Below are 23860 nucleotides of genomic sequence, written 5' to 3' on the forward strand. Positions count from 1 at the left end.
CATCCGTTGGAGAGAAAAAGAGGTCAAATCAAAATTATAAGCTCAAAAATATTCTTTAGTAATGCCATCACAGAAATTGTAAGATCTTTTATATTCAGATCTTCTGAATAGAAGAACTGTGCAAATACCATAGGGACCATCCTAGAAAACCACATCTCCACCAAGGTGAGTACATTACATTGGAGATTGTGGGAGCACAGAGAGTGGAAGGACATTGAGAAGAGTAGTGGCTTGGTGAAAAATATCTAGACAGAAACCACACTGTGAGATGAATACTCTGTTATCAGAGAGCTAGAAGTACTCTTGAAGGTCATGTACTTATCTCAAAACCTAAGGCCCGGAGAAGAGATATGATTGGCCCCATGTCACACAGTGGAGAATAGAGTGGATACTAGAACTCAGGTCTCTGGATCCCAGTTTAGGGCTCCTTCTATATGCTGAATATTGGATATTGACAGACTAGTTGGTGTGGGAGACTGGAATACTATGCCAAAGCTTTTGATTGAAATGGCCAGGCCCCACCTCCATCATTGCTCAGAGCCAAGAGCATCTCTTCAACAATACAACTCTAAGAGGATAAATTACTGAAGAAATAACCAATTGCCAACCTATGCTTTGTCCTTTCTTTCCAGATGGACAGTATATTTGATGTTTGGCTACCTCCATCATATGCCTTCTTTTAAAGTACAAAATCTACCTCAGTGTGAGGCATCTTGAAGGCCATTACAAATGGCAAGGTAGTTTGCAAACTGTCTCCTTTCACAGAGCCTGGCTTCCTACCTTTGATCTTTTCCACTTCATGCCCAAGCCAATCCTCTCAAAGCCTGTCTCCAGGAATTGAATCTGTGGAAGATTGGGGAGGGGGATCTTTTGGTAATACAAACATCACCTTTCCAGCCTTGATTTGCTCAAGAGAAGGTCAATGATAAATGACCTCCCTCTTGGGGCATAACTTACGGCCACGTGGCTTTTTCTATTGAGCCAAATGTTGACTGAAAGGGTCATAACACTAGGAGGAAAGAGAGGTTGGCTCTGGGAGAACTGGAAGCCAGGGAATATAAGTAAGACCAGATGTGGCTGGAGGGGGCAGAGATGATGGGGGCGGGGGAGAGAAAACCTGGCTACACAGGCAAAGTAAGAACACATTCACCTTGGGAAATGCACTCAACATTTTCAAGGTTAAATCCACCTTGTCTTCCTGTGTTTCCCGTGATTCCCTTTGTGCCTGCAGCACCCAGTTACTCAGTATAGCAAGACGGAACAAGTTTTTTCTGGAATACTTAACAGTCATTCAAACATCCTCTGTGCTCTCATTTTCCTATTTCATCATCTTATGGTTCAAAACATGTCTTAAAACTCCTGTTCTAGCTTCCAAGGCTATGGGTCACCTTGGAATCAGCCTAAAACCCTTTCATGTTATTTTTCTGAGACCTAAAATTCTGGTCCAAGCAGTTGGTACTAGAAAGATATAGAGACCTAAAATAAATTCACCCAATTGAAAATGGGCCTAACAAAGGTAACACAAATACTAAAGGGCATACTTAGCCCTTAGGCACGTGTCTTGAGGCAGTGATAAATCTTTGACTGCACAGACCCTGCATTGTGGACAAAACTGAGACCAGAGATGCCAATAAGTGCAGCATGAATATGGATGGTGTGAGAACCAGCTGCACCCCTGTTTAAGATGCCAAAAAGCTAGAAGTCTATTATTAAAGCTCTGCATCTCCAATGGAAGCACCATGCTCTATGCTTTACAGAAATGAATGTAAGGCTGGGGGGTGCTGGGTGGCTCAATCGGTTAAGCGTTCAACTCTTGATTTCAGCTCAAGTCATGACTCAACGGTTGTGAGATATAGTCCTGCTTTGGGCCCGGTGCTGGACACGGAACCTGCTTAAGATTCTCTCTCTCGCTCTTCCTCTGCCCCTCGTTCCCTCTCTCAGTAAATAAATAAATACATAAATAAATACAATGTTTAAAACAAATGAATTTAAGACTAGGTTACTGAGCTAGTACTACCACCAAGTGAACCAGAAATTTGGGTTCTAGTTTTTACACATCCATGATCTTTAAGCATAAGTGTGTGGCTTGACCATGAAAATTAGTATTTGGATAATTTTGTCAACACACTGCAAAAACCACTCCAGCTGCCAAAGAATCAAAAAAAAAAAAAAAACCAATCTCATCTGGGAGTTAACTAATATGCATCATCATCTAACCCTTCATATTTTCCCTGACCTCCTAGAAATCCATTATAGCCCATGAGATTAGCAAGGGCCCTGCCGACTCCTCATTTCATTAGCAACTTCTTACTGAGGTGAGGAATAAGTTGGGACCCCTTTGTACTGATGATGGTTAGTTCCTCTGTCTACACAGACCACAAATATGTCAGGGGCAATGAGTCAGGAAATCTGTCTTCTGTACTGGAAAAACATAAGCCCTAAAAAGACCAAGGGCTCCAAAAGCCATCCAAAATAAAAACAGAGAGAAAGAGATGACAGCCATGTCCGTAGATTTCTTGTCAATCAGCGTAAGCCAATCAATCAAACTGTACACAGAAGAGCAGAAGCAACAATAAATCTGGAATAATCAACTGGGCTGTTTTAACTGATCATTATTCAAACAAAGGGGGAGAAAACCACGTGATTTTTTGTCAGTCTGAGATCCAGTTGAAGCAAGACCAAATCCAAGTGATGGCCTTGATTTCATGATTAAAATGTTCCATAACAAATAGCCTTGACCATACGTTGTCCTTTCTGCCTAGTGCCACATTTAGGCAAAGACAGACATGGAATATCCAAGCGCGTCCAAACCATTGCAACACATGTGCCTTCAGCCTGCATTGAGGAAGATCATATTCCCAAGCAGTAAGAATACCCACCAGTAATCAAAGTGACTGACAGGTGTTAACATTAGAACTGTCATCACCAGAATTGGGGAATGGGCTGGGCTCCAAGATTTTGAGTTTGGCTAACTTTCAGTATACTCAGCACCTATTTTGTAATTAGTAGGTTTGTCCCTGCACCCCCAAATTTTGTTATTTAATGTCCTTTCTGTAACCGCACAACAATGTTTGATTTGTGGGTTACCCCATGCATACCAATCTAACCAGTGAGGTTAGGGTAGTTAGTTCCTAATCATTCAGCATCTTCTGTAAACAGCATTTCCTAGTGTGCTCTTCAGAATATATACATGTATATCCCATAAAAAAAAAGTGTTTGTGGTTAAATAAAATTGGGGAAATCGTGGGTCTTAATTAAATTGGTTTCCTTTCTGCAGGACTTCTCAGAACATTTAATGTGCCAATGAGCACCATGAATCTCTAAGAAGGGCTTATAATTTGCAACATTTCACAACATTATTTGACCACAGGACCCTTTTATGAAAAGCTGCTGGGGAGCAGGAGATGGGGACGGTTTTTAGAATATACTTTGGGAAATGTTGCCTTAACTTGCCATGACTTGCCATGACTTCCACGTAAGTAACAAATAGGAGCTCCCCAGGGGGAATACACACTCCTTTGGAAGCCTCCTATCTTTTCTGATAGACCTAAAGATGGTGTTTGGGGCACTGAACACAGAGGGCTTCTCAGAACATCTCAGAACATCTACCTAGGCCAAGTTAGAATAGCTTTATGTCAGTCTGTTCAGTCAACAAACATTTATAGAGATTCCACAATGTATCAGAACTGAGGATTAAAAAAAAAAGGTTAAGATTGCTTTAACCTTGCACAGAGGTGCAAGAACCGAAGACAGAGAAGTTTTCAGGGATAATATGATATTTGAAACAGGCCTTAAAAGACAACCCTCAGGGGTCCAAGCAGGCAGAAAGAGACATTTTAAGGAGAAGGAACTGTATTCAGAGGTACTGATGCCTGACAAAGCTTTGTCCTATTCCCTTGAGCACTGCTCCTGATGTTTCGGGACACACACTATATCATACACTAACATTTTGTACTGTGTTCCCCAAAGAAATGGGAGCCAATGCTTGAAGGAGTTGGAGAAAGCTTGCTGTTCTGTGTGGCCTGCTGTAGGATGAAAATCCACCCATCACAGGTTTGGAGCCTGCTCACGTAGGAGGTGGAGGTGTGGCTTTATTTACCACTAAGAGCAACCACAGAATGCCAAGGTGTGGTATAGCTCCATAAAATGCTGAGAATTTGTGCTAAGAATGATGGAGGGAAAGTAGAGGGAAAGGAACTAACATTTGTAGATACATATCTAAATTGTCTAGCAATTGACATACCTGGTTTAATGGCAAATCGTATGCATACATATTTACATCTTGTGTTTTAATTTACAAAGTGCTTTCGTATCCATTATTTCTTTTGATCTTCAGGTGAATTCTGTGAGCATGGGTAGGGCAGGTGTCATCAGCCCCCTTGTATAGAGAAGTGGGAGGCTTGGGAAAGTTAAGTGATTAGCCCAAGGGTCACATAGTGAGTTGCAATATTACAATAAAAAACAGGTCTTCTGAATCTCAGTCTTAAGTCCTTGATTTGTATTTGTCACACGTTACTCCAAGAGGCTGAAGGTATAGAGATGTGTACTTATGCCCGATATAAGGAAAATCTTTCTAAAAATAACAGGTTTTCAACAGTGGGATAGGCTGTCTTATGAAATTGAAATGGTTGCAGAGTATATCCTTGCCATAGGTGGGAGATTAAATGTCATGGCTTCTAAGGTCACTGTCAACGCTAAGATCCAATGATCCTAAAACCCCTGGCTTCTATTTCCCCAAGATGAGGTGTCCAATGATTCCGCCTGCTCCTGGGAAGCTCCTGTTTATTATGTACTTGGTCCTCAGGAAAGAGATCCTCTTTAAGAGATGCTTGGAGTTGGGACTTTTCCCATGGCAGGTAAATTCGTTGCTTTGGTACAACAAACACAAATCACATTCAACCAATGCGTCCAGGCATCACTCAGATCACAGAATGAGGAACATGTAAAAGTCACAAATTTAGAAACATTCCCAAATATGTGAGTTTGAGTTTTACCAGAGATTTAAACTCTTGCAGCATTCAGTATATGTCAGAAATCATGGGAGGAGACACAGTTCTGCATTTGAACACTCATTGGTCATTCTGATGGAGAGTGAATCTGCTTCTTCAGAATCTATATAATTGCGTACACACCAAAGGTATTTTAAGAAGGTAGAGAGTACGGACCAATAATAATCCGCAGTTGTCTTCTCTCGTGGGGGACCAGGATTCTCTTTAGAGCTAACAGAACCAGCCACTGTTCCAATTCTCTTGGAACATATTTTGTCATACATTTACAGCTCCCTATGCTCAAGAGAATGGTGCATCTGTCTGATGGAGACGCCTGGCTGCATTCTTTCCCAGATATTAATATAGGTGGCACTTTAGTAGCATAACCAATGACATGAAGAACCTGATTTGGAGAGGAACAGATGGCAGCATCTTTCTTGGGCTAATTTTAGGATCCTGAAATAGTCCCTTTCTCACACAAAACCATCAGTGGAACCAAATTAAGACAGCCATGTCACACGGAAAAGGGAGAAAGGAAAAATGTGGTCTAGTGTGAGGCAAAGACAAGGAACCAGAGACTTCAGTGCTTCCCCTGTATCCGAGTCCTTTCACAGAACATGAGGGCTACTTCAACCTCTTTTCACCACAATGGATGCTGAATACCAACCTAAGGCCATCTAAGAAGAAATGAGCCGGCAAATCTCATTTCTAGGCATACACGTTGAGTGATCAAGGTTGCATCACGTGATAGCCACATTCAGATTTATAAGAACGTGTAGGATCTAGGTTCTAGGTCTTTTACTCAGCAGATAAGAAAGCTGAGGCTAAGTGACCATCCTACTTGATGAGACAGAAGCAGATTGAATTTCAAAGCCTCAGATTTCTAGTCCAATGTTTTGTCTGCTGAAAAGACCTTTCTTCCAAATGATACCCGAAATATCAGGTAGGGATGATGGGAGGCGGAGGAAGAGACCCCAACCAGAAATGATGCCTGAGGTGCAGGATGGTCATCCAGGCATTTAGAACAACTGAGAAGAAGAGTACTTTAAAAAAAAAAAAAAAAAGTACCTACCTGTTTTCCATCCAGAGTGTAGAGTTTTTTGACAACCCCGGTCTCCAGCTTGATGGCTTCGGTGATGTCAGTGAGGACTTGCTCAAAAGAGTGGGCTGTCTTCTTGTTCAGAAGCACACGCACAGCCTTCCGAGGCTTCACCCCACTGCGAATGATGGTCACCAGTTTGGGGCGCACAAAGTCCTTGTTCTCTCTGGCCTGGGCACTGTTGCTGCTAGCCAGGGATTGGGGGGCTTTCATATTGGCGGATGTCTTCACATTGACAGACCAGTTGGGATTGACATTCTTGGTGTACTCCACCTTTTTAAAGAAGTTGTCTGAGGAGCAAACATAGCTTTCCCCTAAGGGAAGAAATAAGTGGTGATTAGTTCAACAGCCGATATGTGGACCATTCTAACCAAACTAATGCACATTGACCTTGGAGTAGGGCTTTTGGAGATACGGTGATAATAGCCAACTGTAGGCACAATTTCTTACTGGGCTGTCTCTCTAAAACTTGGATCATTCAAATTCAAGAGCTGAAAAATCCTATAAAGCTAAGAGTTTTAAGGACAATGAACCCATACATCTAAGTATAATCTAACAAGCAGGGTTCTCTCGCTTGATACGGTTCTATTGCAATTGAAATGTTTATGTTCATTTCTAGTATGTTTGTTTCCATCCAGAGTGTAGAGTTTGATACGATTTTATTGCAATTGAAATGTTTATGTTAATTTCTAGGATGTTTGTTGATATTCGGGGGCATTACTGGAGTGTTTTTAACATGTTTCTATTTCTTAATGTTCCTGTCCTATTTCTGGACTCATAGCCACATTCCATGGTTATATTATAAACCAGGGAGAACTTTCAAAATTAATAGTTTATCCCAAATTAAAGTGACCCAAGTATCCTTGTACATTGGGCATATAGTACATACCTGCCAAGAAGCCAGATTGTCCTTTGCACAGAGTATGTGGCTAAGCAGTGGAATATTGAAATGTGAAATGTATGTGTGTGGTGAATATATACATATATATATATGTATATATATATACAATTGTGTCCTCTACTGCTCACCTCCACATCAAAGTGGAGAAACTGCCTGAATAACAACATGCGCGTGCTCGCGCGCGCGCGCACACACACACACACACACACACACACACACCGTTGCTTATGTTTGCAAATCTAGCTGTTGCTTGAGAAATACTTTCCCCTGTTTCTACCACCCACCCCTCATCTTTGCATCTTCCCCAATGCTACACACTAGATCTGTGTGTTCAAGGCTCTCTTCACCAGGACTCACCCTTGGCTGCCACAAGTAAGGAGGTGGAGATGTAAGAATATGTTATACAGCTAGATTTATGGATTGGAGGAATCTAGTGTACTTTTCACATTTATCTTGGGCTACAGGAAATGACTAATACAGCGGAAGGAACACCGGGGCCAGAGGCAAGGCAGTGGCGGGGAGTAGACACCTGGGACTAGAAGCTGGAGAAAAGAGGAAGAGAGGTAGGCTCAGCCTGGAGGAGAGAGTATTGGAAAAGGTTGAATTTGTTGAGTAAAACACATTAGCCTGAAGGTATATAGAAGTTCATCCAGAGGTCAAGCTGCAGAAAACTAGTGTGAGTTAATCAGGCTTAACTCATCAGTAACAATTCTAAATAAATAAGTTGGTCAACCCTAGCCAGTGCAAAGAAAGCATTACACACAATTACGGACTGATGGCTCTTCTTCCTTTGGTCTCAGCGGGAGCACCATGCAGGGACATTCAGAAACACCGGGCTGATAATTCCCTCCTTTTGCAAATATTGATTGCTTTGCTGCAGCGCCAAATCCTTTAAGTCATGTTAATTAATAAATTTTTCAGTTAGTGCTGAGAGAAGATTCAGTCAAATTCTCTAGGGCACCTTTGAGGACATTTATGTGTGTTTGTGAAGGGGAAGGGTGAGTGGCTTCCAACACTGCTCTGAGTCCAAGAGGCCATTGGTGTTCTGTCTTGTCAGGGGGCCAGGGGGAGGTTTGTAGGTGAACATAGGCGTCCTCTCCCACGTGGTGCGCATACGCACACCCAGGATGGAGTAGTCAAAGAACTCAGTCGAAAGAAACCCTAAACTCTCTCGCTCCCTTGCTGGCAAATCCAACCTAACCCAAGGGATTAGAGGCTAGGGTCTTTAATTTGTGACTTTAAGGGGTGAAGGAGCCCGCTCAATTCCCCCATCTACTCACAGCCAATATCCCCCCACACCCTTCGAGATGGCCCGTTGCCTTAGCACTCCACCAGATTCACGGGTACCTTCCAAGAGGTTAGTGCCTTTAAGTCAGATGTTTTCCATAACTTGTCAAGTACTTTAAAACTCTGACAACTGGTGGTGTAGAAATGTGTGAGGCTATATATTTATGATTTCACTCATCTACAGTCTCCTCTGGAGAGTCAGCTGTGTAGCCCTATTAGGACTCTGGACTTATTTTCTCCCATGTCTTAAACCTCTTAAGCCTCTGAACTATGAGTATGATTAACCACCCCCAGATGAAAATGAACATGATGGCAGACAGCTATAGTATCATATGGCACCAAGAACTTTCCAGAGGGCCCAGCTCTCAGCCAAATCTATGTTGAGCACCTTCCAACAGTACATTTTAGTCTCTCCACTCTCTCCTTTTGGCCTCAACATGGAGTAATGGAAAAAGAGCAGCTGATGTGATGTCAGTCAGAATAGGGTCTCCAACACTTCCTAGCTGTGTGCCCTTGAGCAAGTTACCTAACCTCCCCCAGCCTCAGTAAGTTGTCTGCAAAGTGGGAATGATAATAACAATACCTACCTCGTAAGGTTGTGGTGAGGCACAAATGAGATGATGGATAAAAACTGCTGAGCCCAGAGCCTAGTGCATGGGAAACACTTGAGAAACTCTAGCTATGGTTATCATTAAGGCCCTCATCTGAAAGAATAGAGAGAGAACAAGAAAGAAAGAGGAAAGAAGCAAGGAGGAAGAAAGAGCTGAGGGGAAGGACATGAAAAGAGGAGGAGTAAAAGCCCAAGGAAAGAAAAAAGAAAGAAGCAGCAGCAGCCATCCTGGAACTGAGCTATAATCATGTATATAACAGGACCACTACCCAGGTCTCATGCCTCGAACATAACAATTTCCTACTGGATAAGAGGAGGTATCCAGTTGCTGAAAAAGTCACATGTAGGACTCCATGGTTAACACCCAGCGAAGCCACGTGGTGCCACTGATGATGCATGCTGAGGGCAGGATCCTTTTAAGACTTTATGCTTTTTAGTGCAGTTCTAGGTTCACAGCAAAATTGAGGGGCAGGTACCGAGATTTCTCCCACAACTCTTGTCCCCACACATGCATAGCCTCCCCTGTGATCAAACATCCCTGACCAGAGAGCAGGATATTTACAGTGGTCAAGGGCAGCAACTTGGGAAGTCAGACCCTGAATCCCAGTCCCAATCAGGCCTTTGGGAGCTGTGTGACCTCAGCAAATCATTTAATCTCAAAGTCTCAGCTTTTCCATCTATAAATTGAAGGTATTACACTAGGTGACATCTCAGTTCCTTCCAGACCTAAAGATCCACGAGAAGGAATTTTCTTCTCTTTTCCATCCCCAAAAGGCTGGAGGAGGTAACGTTATGAGGGTCATTAAACTTTAAAGAAATAGGCGCCCACTACCGAGGACTCTCCACTTGTACCACTGGAAAGACATCAAACGTGCTGCTGCGTCTCTAGACCAAGGCTTCCTTGTTCTCATTTTGCAAACATCGGCAACGTCTGCTGCCAGAGCTGGGTGCTTCCTGCCCGTCCAGCTGCCTGGCACTTGGAGCTGGATGAGGTGTATTGCACCTTTACACAGCTGGGTTCCAATCCTGCTACAGCTTGCAGGGGCCATTTCCCACCCATTGGGAGCCTAGAAAGAAAGCCAGAGCCAGGCAAGGTGACAATTTGCTGGAACTGACGATCTGCTTCAGGGGGAAAGAGGGTAAGGAAATGAAGTCATGGAAGCACAGCTGAAAGGGCAGGAAGGGAACAGGATATGGGCTCAAGATGATCTAATGTCGGGGCGCCCGGGTGGCTCAGTCGGTTAAGCGTCTGACTTCCGCTCAGGTCATGATCTTGTGGTTTCTGAGTTCAAGCTCCCCATCAGGTTCTGTGCTAACAGCACAGAGCCTGGAGCCTGCTTCGGATTCTGTGTCTCCCTCTCTCTCTGCCCCTCCCCTTCTCTCTCTCTCTCTCTCTCTCTCTCAAAAATAATAAATAAACATTAAAAAAACATTTTTTTAAAGATGATCTAATGTCCACCTCCCTTCATTTTCAGGATGGCTCCATTTTCAAAAACATGAAATACACTCATATTTTCTCAGTGTGAAAACACTTCTGCCTGGGCTTTCTCCTCTTTTCCAGAACTTCCTCATTCAAGAAGGAAAATATTAAATGATACTGCATTGTATTATCCTATCTATTAATGATGTACCTGTCTCCCAGGTGTCTTTAAATCCTTCTCTTTGGCAATGTGCTGCTTTAGGAACTAGAGGATAAGTTAGTGAGAAGGTGGTTCCATCTCATCTCATCTCATCTCGTCTCGTCTCAAATGAGTTATGGCAAACGGTCTGGATCATAACTGATGTCACTGTTCAACTCAGATTTTCCAGCAAGACGGTCCCAATTGTCAATATTCTGTCCCATGCTCCACGTAAAAATGCTCAAAATAATACCCCGAAGATTGATCTGGGTACTCACAAAGACGTGAGGAAGGAACTGGGCAGGAAGGGAAGGGGAATGATTTTGCAATGAAAGACTAAGCAAGACAAAAGGAAGAGTCACATTCATTGACCCACTGGGAATATGACTAACACATAATACGACCACAGCCTACATGGCTTCACTAAGGCTCCTTGTGTACCCAAAGAACTGTGGAAAAGCTGAGATAAATAACCTGATTTGGGTCCAAAATGTCACCCTTGCGACTTTCAGCATCTAGCAGCAAACAGTAGACTAGAGGCATTAGACAAGGAGTGTAACAGGCCAGAGTGATTATTAACCAATACCAATTGTTTTTTATTTCATTTTATTTTTTTTCTAAATATTTAACAAAGTGGCCATTTGGAAACCGTATGTTCCACGCTCCATTATTCCTTTAAGGTCTACAAAGGAAAAAAACAAAACAAAACAAAACCAAGGACTTCTTCACTCCTAGGAACTCCCATCACTGTAGTTAGCTGAAAGGGACCATCAGGATCACCTAATCCAGTATTTCTCAAGTTTAAAAGATCACCTGGGGAGATCTGTTAAAAACATAGATTCTGCAGCCCTAGCCCTGGGGATTCTGATTCAATAGATCTGGGGTATGACCCAGGAATTGATATTTTCCTGAATCTCTGAAAGAATCTGAAAGGCAGCCAGGTTTGGGAGCCACTGGCCATCCCACAGGCTCTGGAATCCCACTGACCCCCTCAGTAGTGTCATCATTATTGCTTTATTTTTTTACATCATTAACAATAATACCTTGTAGCTATAGCTTTACCTTGTCGATGCGTTTCCATAGCTATTATCTAATTATATCCTCACAACCACCCTGATAGGTAAAGAAGGCAGGTGTTACTAGTCTCACACAAATGTTACAATAGATACACAAGATGTGGTTCATACATACAATGGAGTATTATTCCTCAATAAGAGGGACCAAAGTGTTGATACATGGTATAACATGAATAAACCTTAAAAACACTTTTCTAAGGGAAATAAGCCAGTCACAAAAGACCACATGGTATATGATTCAGTTTATATAATAAAGCAAATCTGTGGAGACATAGAGTAGGTAAGTTGTTGCCTAGGACTGGAGAGAGTGAGGGAAATGGACAATGACAGCTAATTGGTACAGGGTTTCCATTCGGGGTGACGAGAGTTATCTAAAATTATGATGATGGCTGCATCACTTGGTAAATTTTCTAAAAATCATTGAATTGTAGGGGCGCCTGGGTGGCTCAGTTGGTTGAGCGTCTGACTCTTGATTGATCTCACGGGTCGTGGGTTCAAGCCCTGCATTGGGCTCTGGAATGACAGTGTGGAGCCTGCTTGGGATTCTCTCTCTCCCTCTCTCTCTATCTCTCTTTCTGTCTCTCAAAAATAAATAAATAAACTTAAAAATTATTTTTTAAAAATGTTAAAATTAAAAAAAAATCATTGAATTGTACACCTAAATGGGTGATTTTTACATTATGTAAATTATACCTTAAAATGGCAGTTTTCTTCAAAAATGCTGTTTTACAAAGGAGAACATTATTTACCGTGGCGATAAGTTATGTAGCTAACCAGCTATAAACTAGGACAACCCAACAGTCATAGCTACCCTTTATTCCTGTATACCAGGAATAATAGTAAACACTTCATACCCATTTTCTTATTTAATCCTCAAAGCAGCTATTCCCACTTTACAGATGAAAAACTGAGGCTCAGGGAGTCTACATGGTTTCCCCAAGGTCACACCAGCTAGCAGGTGGCAGATCTTGGATTGGAAACAAATCTGATTCCAAAGACTCCTTTTCCTGCAATAACCTTCTGCCTCTAAGACTAGAACCTGCTGCCTCTGATTCTTCATCAGGGATCTTTCCAAACTTTTTCAGCGTGAAGTCTCTTGGGGAACAGTGTGCATGAATATTCTTAATCTTTCATTCAACCTCTTCCAATGGTGAACAAAGTGAGGGGCTTCTGCCCTCCATTCCCAGAAGAGTAGTTCCAAAGGGCAAAACAGGAGAGAGAAAAACCTTCTTCTTCTTTATCTTCCTCATCCCCAGTGCCCTTTCCCATCTGGCTCTGCAGCAGTGGGAAAGCTGGCCACATTTCTCAATATTATCTTAGAGATACCCCAGAATTTCCTTGACTGAATGAGCAGTACTAAGGACTGGGAGGTCACTGCAGCTTGTGGATGCAGATGATACATGAATAAATGCGAGTGAGCCTTCTTTACATTCTATATAACCCAGGAAGCACTACCAATGCACCCAGGGGAAGAGTCCAATCTAGCAGGACTCAAAAGGGTCAGGAGAAAGGGTGCAGCCTTCAAAATTACATTTATTATCTATATTGAGCTGAGATTATCACAAAACACACACACACACACACACACACACACACATCTAGGGAAAAAAATCAATATCAAGGGCTTGTCCTTGAGCAAGATATGTTAAAAAACGGATCTGGGGAAGGGGGAAATCTGTGCATGACACTTCTCTTAGATCAGACACAAGAACATTCTAATTCGTACTCGAAATACAATGTCCCTTGGTTCAGAATTCTGCCTTAGCATCTGTCATGGCCTTTAACAAATCACAACTAGTGGCAATGAGGACATACTGGGTGATTCAAGGTGCTTTGTTTGTGAAAATTATGACGGAGGCACCCCTCAGATTCAACTGACACATGGGCTTTACAGTGACAAAAGATGAACACCCTATCAATTACTCTGTTGGACAGCTCCCTCAACCTCGGGCCAAGTCCTTCTAGTTTGCCCTGTCTCTCCTTTAAGATACGTGCTAGGATAGTCAATCCTTGCATGTTCAGAAAAAGTCTCAGATTAACCCCTGCCTGGTCATCTGGCACACGATCCAATAATCTGAGCCTTCTTAGCATTGTTTTTCAAGGTCAGTTATGTGGAAAAACCTCAGACTTGAACCATGAGACCCAGAGCCAGTAGCCGTATGGACACTGTCTCTTATCAGCAACTGGCCCCAAATCCCTTGACCTGGCCTGAGAAACAGCAGCGACTTGCGAGAACATGGTCTTGTGCAAGGGAAGCCCTCATGCTCCTTTGTCTAAGAACACAAGAAAGCTAGAAGCAGTGAAGCAGAGGCGGGGCACTCCCACACCAAGTCATTTAATGCGCTGTTTCTCATTCCCTGTTGGCTGCTTCATAATCTGGCTTCCCTAGAGATCTGCCTGCTCTAAACTCACCTTTCCTCAGGGAATGGAAGGGGTGAGGAGGTGGGGCTAGAGGGGTGGAGGAAAGGGTTTGGGGAGGGCCATTTGCATGATCACCGTCCCTCAAAGCTGTCCTTTAAAGCACGGTGTCAAGTTAAACGGATTCCATGTTATAGCGATTTAAAGTGGGGATACGGAGGCATCCACCATATAATTGACTTGATAACGTACAGTATTAAGCACGTGTCCCAAGATCAATCTTCTACATAACCACAGAGAAAGGCGTCGTGGATGAGCAAGGTTTTGGTAAGAGCTGAGATGTCCCTGCTTTTTGAGAGGGTACCAGGTTTTTTGGGTTTTCAGCAACATAGTCATAAAATCCGATTGTAGAACCAAACTCTAGAGAGGATTTAAAGGGACTTAGGTACAGTGAGTCAGTTCCTATTCCAATAGGAATAGTCTTTATTAAAATACCAGACATACCTACAGCTTTCTTTGGTATTTCTCTCAATGACCTCAGCCTTAGGGACACACCCTGAAGTGGGCTTTTTAGAAGCAACAGCTGAGCAGTGACCACTTACCTAAAAGGATAATCCTTTATGAATATGTCCAGGAAGTCCTGCTTTTAGGACGCCTACTTCCATGCGCAGCAATTCACAGTCTCTCAGCAGCTCAAAGGATATTTGGATACCTTTCTGTTAACCCAACCAAAGTTCCTTCTTCATTTTACAGCCTTAAGGAGTTCATGGTCTGCCTCAATAATGCTACTTAGAATTGACTCTGAACAAGATCCAGAGTAAATGACACAATTCAGATTTTCCTTTGTACCCTGACAGATGAGCACAATGCATTATCACCGCCATCCACGCTCCAACGCCAGCAGAGACTAAAGGCCATGAAGAGCAATGGCTAATGGTCTGTCGATGCCTATAGGATCAGAGAGTCTCGGCATCGACCTGGTGCTCTGACAAACATAATTCCTAATTTTTTTTTCCCATGAACTCCAAGAAATGTAACCATAGCCAACGATGCCACCTCCCACCAAGAGCCACCACCCTTGAAATTACCTTCCTCCAGTTCATCCATGCTTCCGATTTTCCTGGATCCATCAATGGTGTAAATGTAACGCACTCCCTGAGGCAGGTTGATGTTGTCAGACAGAGATCGAGTCAGGTCAGCCAGCAAGGCGTCAAAGCTGCGAAAACGGTCAGAGGACACAGCGTACACAATCCCCTTGAAGTAGCGGTCCCCATTGCGGTAGAAACGTACCTTCTTGGCTTTCTTCTCGTTGCTCAGTGCCTGCAAGGTTCTGGTTCGGTAGAAGCTACAATGGGCGCTGTGAGTGGGGCTGGGCAGCCCATTCATCCGTGAGCCTCGCATGTTCCTGGATGTCTTGTCTCTTTCGTCAAAATGTCCAAAATCAAGTTCCATATTTTGGTGGAACCTCAGAGACCTGAGTGTTGGACAAAGGGGGTGAGGGGGGGCAAAGAAAGAGGGGCAGGGAGGGGGGGGAAAAAAAAGAAAAGAATTCAAATATTAGCCAGATCCAGTTCTGCAATCTGCTGCTTGTGAAAAGAACTGCTCGAAAAAAGCCTGTGACCCATCTGCTGCTTGCCCCTGACCTGCAGGAATATTGATCTTAATAGAGAAGAAGGAGGGGCTGAGGGGGTGCTGGCGATGGTGGGGGGTTGGGGTGGGAGATGGGGAAGGAGGCACTTTGGGCACTGTTCCAAAACAGAGGAGAGGGAGGGATTTTGAAATCGCTTAAAATCCTGGGACTTATTGACAGTGGCTCCTATCAAATTGTAACTTCGGGCTAAATACATTAAAACTGGCATCTGTTTCCTCACACATGCCCACATGACTAACAGTTGTAAATGAATCCATAGCCTGACAAGATCCCCTTAAAGAGAATAGAAGGCGCTAGCTGAGGTTAGCATCTCCAGTTTGGGAAGCAATCTTTGTGCCTCCGTCAAATGACTACAACGGGAAATATTTTAATTTTATTCCCAACCCTCTTCCCTACCCTAATGTGTGCATCCCCTCCCCCCAGAATAAACCAGGATTCTCCTTTAAAGGGACAGCCTCCAGGGAGTAGCTACTGTCTTTGTGCTATTCATCAAACCCTTTCCCCACCAAGCTGGTGCAGCTATCCGACATTCATAAGAAATAAGCTGAAAAAAAGGATTAGAAAAATCAGTTATTTAACAAGTTATCAGCTCTGCTTCCCCCCGCCCCCTCTGGCACCATTTGGTCACAAAATCCTTTTCTTTCTTTCGTTTTTTTTTTTTTTGTTTTGTTTCTTAATATGTGCACGATCCCTCCCCAACGATGCAGCCCCACCTCTTAATGGAATAATTTAATTGTTGAAAGATTCCCAAATGAGTCCCTGAAAAGCATATGGGACCTTCAGAAACAAGCACACCTTTCATTGTTCTGTATTTCTACCCTGACTGAAGGGGCATTTTGCCCTCACAGCGGGCAATTCACCCCAAACTTGTCTATTGCCCAGGTGCATTAGCTGAGGCAAAAGATGGTCATCTGTCATATTTATTTTTTCCCTTTCTGCTGAACCAGAGAGAGAGAGAAAGAAAGAAAGAAAGAAAGAGAAAGAAATGAGGAAAGGAAAGGAAAAGGAAGAAAGAAAGAAAGAAAGAAAGAAAGAAAGAAGAAAGAGAAAGAAAGAAATGAGGAAAGGAAAAGGAAGAAAGAAAGAAAGAAAGAAAGAAAGAAGAAAAGGAAAGGAAGGGAAAAGAAAGGAAAGAGAAAAAAGAAGAAAGAAAGAAAAAAGAGAGAAAGAAAGAAAGAAAGAGAAGAAAGAAAGAAAGAAAGAAATGAAATCATGAAACCAAACACAACAGAAGCCTCAAGCGCTAGCAAAGGTAGTGACCATAGCCTATGAACCAAACTATTAACATGCATCTCACAGATGGGGATAAAAGGACTCACAAAGCAAGCAGGGCTCAGCTGCTACACACTGCCACATCGAGAAATTTGCAAGGGACCAGGAGGACAGGAGATAAAGGAGGACGGGTGTCTAGTAGGTTTGCCAGGCTCGGTCCCCCTTTTCTTCCAATGTCACCATGACCTGTGCTGAGCTCAGCATTGTCTCTGTCAGACAACCTGCAGTGGTAAGAGACCCCACCTCCTCAATACAAGTAGCAAGCATTTCCCCAGGCATGCGAGTAACACTTGGCTTTGCTTTAGGATCAGGGGTGGTATTACTCTAAACTATTATTCATCACAGTGAAAACAAAGGAACATCAAACTCACTTTTCCAAAGGAAAATCCCAGGTAGAGGCTTAGGAAAAAATCCGATAGGATAAGGCAAAATAAAAAAAAAAAATTCAGAGAAGGAGAAGGAGAGAAAGAGAAAGAGCTAGAGCAAGCGCTTTGCCTTGTGCTTTTCCCGTTTGACATCTGTTACATTCTGCCTGAAAATCACTGGAAAGCCCCACTCACCGGTTTTCTGCTGGTTGGGTGGAGATGCTGAGAGAAAGAAAACCAATCTCTCTATGCCTTTGTTGTCTGAGCTCCAAGCAAGAAATTCCTGCCAGGGTGGATAGATGCCTTCTAGGTCCTAGTGCCTTGTCCAGCTTCTCCCCTATAACTCAGGCTTAGTGAATCCCCCCCAACTCCTATGATTAATTACATGCTTTTTTTTTCAATTCACAGGCTGCATTAACAGCTCGAAAGGTTTCATTTATAACCAACAGGAAATTGCAGGGTAGCAAAAAGATCGCACAGGCAAATGCAGAATGTTCTAATGAGCAATGTGCTAGCCCTCCCCACCCCCCACCCCCTGCTTTTTTTTTTTTTTAAAGGAACTGGCGATTTCACTTGGCCAAAACCTTAGCCTATTCTGCCTGGGGACCAGGCTCAGAGAGTCAAACCAGGCTTCTTAGAAATTGTAGCTCTCTCCCTTTCACCTTCTTGAGACAAAACATTCTTGAAGGCTTAGTTCACGCACCCAACACCTGGTTGTTTTTGAAATAAGGTCAGTGGAATACACTATGAGGGAGTATGAAAAGCATAAGACAAAGGCCAGTACTTCCAGAACTTCATGGGGGATGGAGGAAAAGGATCCCAAAGACCTTATAGCTTGCTGTAGTAATCTAGCTAATGGAATCTGTGGCATTTGCCTTTGAGAGTTTGAGAGTTCAAGTCCAACCCAGAGACCTTGCCATGTGAAGTGTGAGATGCATATTAGTCTCTCCTCCAACTTCCTATGTGTTGCTAATTGTCGTCTTCAGATCAAATACCTTATAAAAGGGAAGGAACCCACCAAATTCAATTTATTAAATCAGGCCAGACTATAAGACAAAAGAAGAGAAAGATGAGAGACTAAAGTAGGGGCAGGCTACCATCTTCACAACCAAGGCTGCATGCATTAATGGGTAGCACCTTGAACCATCATGACTCCATTTTCTCTTGGCATCCAGGAAGGTCAGAGCTAATAGCCTGCTCAGTAATGATCTTCTATCCGATTCCTAATACAATTAACCCTCCTTTTTAATATATAGCTGTTGGTGATTAATAGGTAAGCATTTTGTGTGCGTGCATGTGTTTTACTGTAAGATGCCTCAAAGTGGGATAAAAAATGATATTCCTTCCCTGATGGAAGGTGTTGGCTTAGCAAGCCTCCAGTCTCTATTATCGGGGCAGACGGCCACAGTGTGCAATCTGCCTAGTCAAGGCTGCCCATCTTGCTGCTGCTCTTCTGGTTTCTAAAGAAGTAGCCTCAGGGGACCGCCCGTGTGTGGTGTGTTCTTTTCCATTTCTTTCTGCCTCACACTGTGGCCACCTCCTGAAAACGCAGGGTTATTCAGGTCAGGGGCAGAGAAGTATCAAGGAATAGGAAGAGGGAAATAGGGCAACTCAAAATAAAGGTTGCAGCTTCCTTGTCCAGCAAGGCCAGTGTCTTCATTTTTTATTGCACATCAGAAGTGTTCCATAAATGGATAGCAATTGATTTTGTATAAGGACTCAAAGAAAAAAAATTTTTTTTTATTTCTGGTGAGGATATAAGAATGTATGGCATGATAAAACTTAAACATACAGGAGTTAGGGGCGCCTGGGTGGCTCAGTCGGCTGAGCGCCTGACTTCGGCTCAGGTCATGATCTCGCGGTCCGTGAGTTCGAGCCCCGCGTCGGGCTCTGTGCTGACGGCTCGGGGCCTGGAGCCTGCTTCGGATTCTGTGCCTCCCCCTCTCTCTGCCCCTCCCCTGCTCACTCTCTGTGTCTCTCTGTCTCTCAATAATAAATAAAATGTTAAACAATTTTTTTAAAGTAGTGGGATAGGCAAAATTTGTTTTCTTTACCATAAAACTTCTCCTTTAATATACTTTAAATGTGGCATGTGTCTCCAAAAAGGCAATTTTGCCTAAAGGCCTTCCTGCTTTTTTTTTTTAAGCTCAAAACCTTTTTTTCCAGAGCAACTCATCGACTAACGTTCTATGGATAAACCTTTTGCAAAAACTGGACTAGATCATCTAACGTATTTCCTTTCAAAGAACTCTCAGCTACCCATCAAGAGTTTTCTCCCACTTCCTCAAAGGAGAAGGATTACTGGCAGAAAGGAGGTCACAGGCAAGAGCAAAGCAAGAAAGTGCATCTGTATGTATGGAAGTCAATTTTGACGATCAAGGGAGAGCCATGTTGAGGGCTCAGTGGAGTGAAGACACTGAAGAAAACGTACAACAACCCCATTGTGGGGAAAGTGACACTAAGATGTTTTGAGTAATTACCATGTGCTCCAGGCAAGATGCAGAGTCTAAGACATCGGTCACTGCCCTCTGAGGAGCTTGAAGACTCATTGAGGAGACAGGACACGAGTATGTATCTTGTAAAAATCATGAAGGGGAAAAGGGGAAAGATTCAGATCTTTCTTGATATGTTGTTATGTGGGTTAATCAAACTCAGCTTAGAGATCAGGATCAGGTAGCAAGACCATTCATCATACACATGCACACGTGCGGGCACACACACACACACACACACACAATTAATCACTAGAGCACCTTACCTATCAAAAACGCAGACAGTAGGATCTAGGGTTGGGGAGGTTAAGCAACAGGAAGTGAAGTTGAAAATATATGCAAACTGATTATGGGCACCACAAAACTATAAAGTACATAGGAATAAAGCCCACAAACATGTCTAAGACTTTATTGAGAAAATTGTAAAATTATTGAAGAACATAACAGAAACTGTGAATAAATGTAGAACCGGACCGTGCTTATGGATGGCCAGAGGCAATGCTGTAAGGCTATCAGTCTTCTCCAGGATAATCTATATATATGAAGAAATTCCAACGAAAAATCCCAACAGAAAGTTTTGTGCAATTCATAAATATCAGTTGAAATATCTGTTATTGTAAGGATTAAGTGAGTAAATAAATACATGTAAAGTGCTTGGAACAAAGCACATAGTATGTACGATACAAGGTTAGTTTTTATTATCCCTCAAGTATTCACATGGCAACTCCCTCACTTCTTTAAATCTTTTCCCAAATAGCGACTTCTCAATAAGACGAACCCCGGCCACCCTATTTAAAGTTACAACTTACCCTCTCTACCAAGCACTCCCAGTTTCCTTTATCCTACTTTATTTTTTCCATAACATTTAGCATCTCCCAACATACGACGTAATATGCTTATTTATTACGTTTATTATATATCTCCCAAGTACAATGTAAGCTCCACAGGGGCAGGAATATTCTAACAGCTTTAATGAAACATAATTCACAATGCCAACAGTAATGTTGTTGTTTTTAACACTGTATTCAAAGTGCCTACAACAATGTCTAGCACATGGTAGGTACAGGTATTGTATTTTATTTTATTTTATTTTATTTTATTTTTTTAGGTACAGGTATTTTAAAACTGGATTCAGTAAAAATTAGATTAGATCCCCACCTCATACCATACATAAAAATAAACTCCAGATGTCTTAGACCTGAATATAAAGAACAGAACTTTGAAATTATTAGACTAAAATAGAGGAGATTCTCTTTAAACCTTTGTGGCTAAAAAAAAGACTTTTTTAACCAAGATGAAAAAGCAGAAACCTTATAAGAAAATATTTATAAGTCTCATTACATGAACGTTTAAAGCTTCTGAAGGTGAAAGAGAACATTAAAATGTTGAAAGATATACAACAGATTGAGAAAAGATATTTGAATCTTATATAACTAACCAGTATTAATGTCCTAAGATACAAAATATAAAATTATACCAGTAAGACAAAGGCAAAACTCCAGTAGAAAAAAAATGAGCAGAGGCCCCTGGAAGGCTCAACAGTTAAGCGTCCAACTTCAGCTCAAGTCATGATCTCACAGTTCCTTGGTTCGAGCCCCATGTCAGGCTCTGCACTGACAGAGTGGAGCCTGCTTGGGATTCTCAATCTCTCTCCCTCTCTCTTTGTCCCTCCCCCACTCACGCTTATTCTCTCTCTTAAAATAAATACACTTAAAGAAAAAAGGAGCAAAGAATATTTCCAAATTGTTCATAGGAGAGGAAACCCTGATGGCCAATAAACATGTGAAAATATGCTCGACTTCATACATAACTATGAAAATCCAAGTTAAAACGAAATTACATATTTTGCATTAAAAATAGAACTACCCTCAGACCCACAAATTGCACTACTAGGTATTTATCCAAAGGATACAGGTGTGCTGTTTCGAAGGGGCACATGCACCCCCATGTTTATAGCAGCACTATCAACAATAGCCAAAGCATGGAAAGAGCCCAAATGTCCATCGATGGGTGAATGGATAAAGAAGATATGGTATACATATACAATGGGGTATTACTCGGTAATCAAAAAGAATGAAATCTTGCCATTTACAACAACGTGGATGAGACTAGAGTGTATTATGCTAAGTGAAATTAGTCAGAAAAAGACAAATATCAAATAAGACAAATATGACTTCACTCATATGTGGAATTTAAGATACAAAACAGATGAACATAAGGGAAAGGAAGCAAAAATAATATAAAAACAGGGAGGGGACAAAATATAAACGATTCTTAAATACAGAGAACAAACTGAGGGTTGCTGGAAGGGTTGTGGGAGGCTAAATGGGCAAGGGGCATTAAGGAGGACACTTGTTGGGATGAGCACTGGGTGTTCTATGTAGGGGATGAATCACAGGATTCTACTCCTGAAATCATTATTGCCCTATATGCTAACTCACTTGGATGTAAATTAAAACAAAATAATACAAATAAAAAATAAAAATAGAACAATTTAAGGGGCGCCTGGGTGGCTCAGTTGGTTAGGCGTCTGACTTCGGCTCAGGTCATGATCTCATGGTTTGTGGGTTTGAGCCCCATGTCGGGCTCTGTGTTGACAGCTCAGAGCCTGGAGCCTGCTTCAGATTCTGTGTCTCCCCCTCTCTCTGCCCCTCCCCTGCTCATGGTCTGTCTCTCTCTCTCTATCTCTGTGTGTGTGTGTGTCTCTCTCTCAAAAATAAATAAACATTTAAAAATTTTTTAAATAAAAAAATAGAACAATTTACATAAAAAAGAAACATAATTTTGGAGAGTGGTTTTTGGTGGTAGCTAGTAAAGCTGAAAATGTGTATCCATCTGTGACCCAGAAATTCCATTTCTAGATATCCATCCTAGGGAAACACTCACCCATGATTTCAAATGACCGCTACAAGGAAAGTCCTAAAAAGCATTACTTGACATGCTGAAAAATGAAAACACCCAAACTCCCATCATTGGCATGCTAATTTATTAGTGGTTATTCATACATGGAATGTTATATACAGTGAAACAGAATAAACGAGTGCTAAGTGTCAGGGGTGGCGCACAGATTTCTGTGCAGCTGTAAGTTTTCATTTCTCTGGTAATGAAATGCCCCGGAGTGCAATTGCAGAGTCCTATGATACCTGTATGTTTAATTTTATAAGAAACTGCTGAACTTTTTTCCAGAGTGGCTTAATATTTTACTCTCCCGCCAGCAACGTCTGTACATCCTCACCAGCGTTTGGTATTTTTATTTCAGCCATTCTAGAAGGTGTGTCCTGAATATCCCTTTATGGCTTTAATTTGTGTTTCCCTAATGTGTAATAGTGTTGAACATCTTTTCATGTGCTTATTTTGTGTGTACGTTCTTCAGCGAGAAGACTTTGTGCCTTTTGCTCATTTTCTAATTGAATTGTCGGGGTTTGTGGTTGCTGCTGTTCTTTGTGTTAAGATTTTATTTTTGTTAAAAATTTTTTTAATGTTTATTTCTGAGACAGAGAGAGACAGAGCATAAGCGGGGGAGGGGCAGAGAGAGAGGGAGGCACAGAATCCATAGCAGGCTCCAGGCTCTGAGCTGTCAGCACAGAGCCCGACACGGGGCTCGAACTCACAAACCGTGAGATCATGACCTGAGCCGAAGTCGGTCACTCAACCGACTGAGCCACCCGGGCACCCCTTAAGATTTTATTTTTAAATAATCTCTACACCCAACGCAGGCTCAAACTTACAACCCTCAAGACCAAGAGTCTCATGTTCCACCGACTGAGCCAGCCAGGAGCCCCTGCTTTTTCTTAATGTTGAGTTTTAAGAGTTTATTGTATATTCTACGTATAAGTCCCTTGTCAGATACATAGTTTGCAAATATATCCTCAGAGGGCTACTTGTTTTTTCATTCTTTTAACATGCTCTTTCATCAAACAAAAGTTTTAACTTATTTTTTAGTTTGTGGATTGTGCTTTTTAAAAAGATTTTTTAGGGGCGCCTGGCTGGCTCAGTCGGTTGAGTGTCTGACTTCAGCCCAGGTCATGATCTTGTGGTTCACAAGTTCGAGCCCAGTGTTGGGCTCTGTGCTGACAGCTCACAGCCTGGAGCCTGCTTCGGATTCTGTGTCTCCCTCTCTCTCTGCCCCTCCCTTGCTCACA

The 23860-nt window shown here is 42.3% G+C and overlaps 1 protein-coding gene across 5 annotated transcripts in view; it reads right to left on the bottom strand.

The window, feature by feature from the left end:
* The window catches only part of DCX (doublecortin), a 110149-nt gene extending 92591 nt beyond the window's left edge, over positions 1 to 17558 (bottom strand). For 4 of the 5 annotated variants that reach the window (XM_019824183.3, XM_019824182.3, XM_019824180.3 and 1 more), the window contains exons 1-3: positions 17422 to 17558; positions 15027 to 15412; positions 6061 to 6401 (exon numbers count right to left, since the gene is read on the bottom strand). In XM_019824183.3, the coding sequence (XP_019679742.1) occupies positions 6061 to 6401; positions 15027 to 15390 (705 nt within the window). In that variant the 5' untranslated portion in view covers positions 15391 to 15412; positions 17422 to 17558. Of the gene's footprint in view, positions 1 to 6060; positions 6402 to 15026; positions 15413 to 17232; positions 17354 to 17421 lie in introns of those variants that run through there. The other variant, XM_019824179.3, reaches the window with a different exon arrangement.
* Positions 17559 to 23860: the final 6302 nt, after the last annotated feature.

Source organism: Felis catus, chromosome X, assembly GCF_018350175.1.
Source record: "Felis catus isolate Fca126 chromosome X, F.catus_Fca126_mat1.0, whole genome shotgun sequence".
NCBI lineage: Eukaryota > Metazoa > Chordata > Mammalia > Carnivora > Felidae > Felis > Felis catus.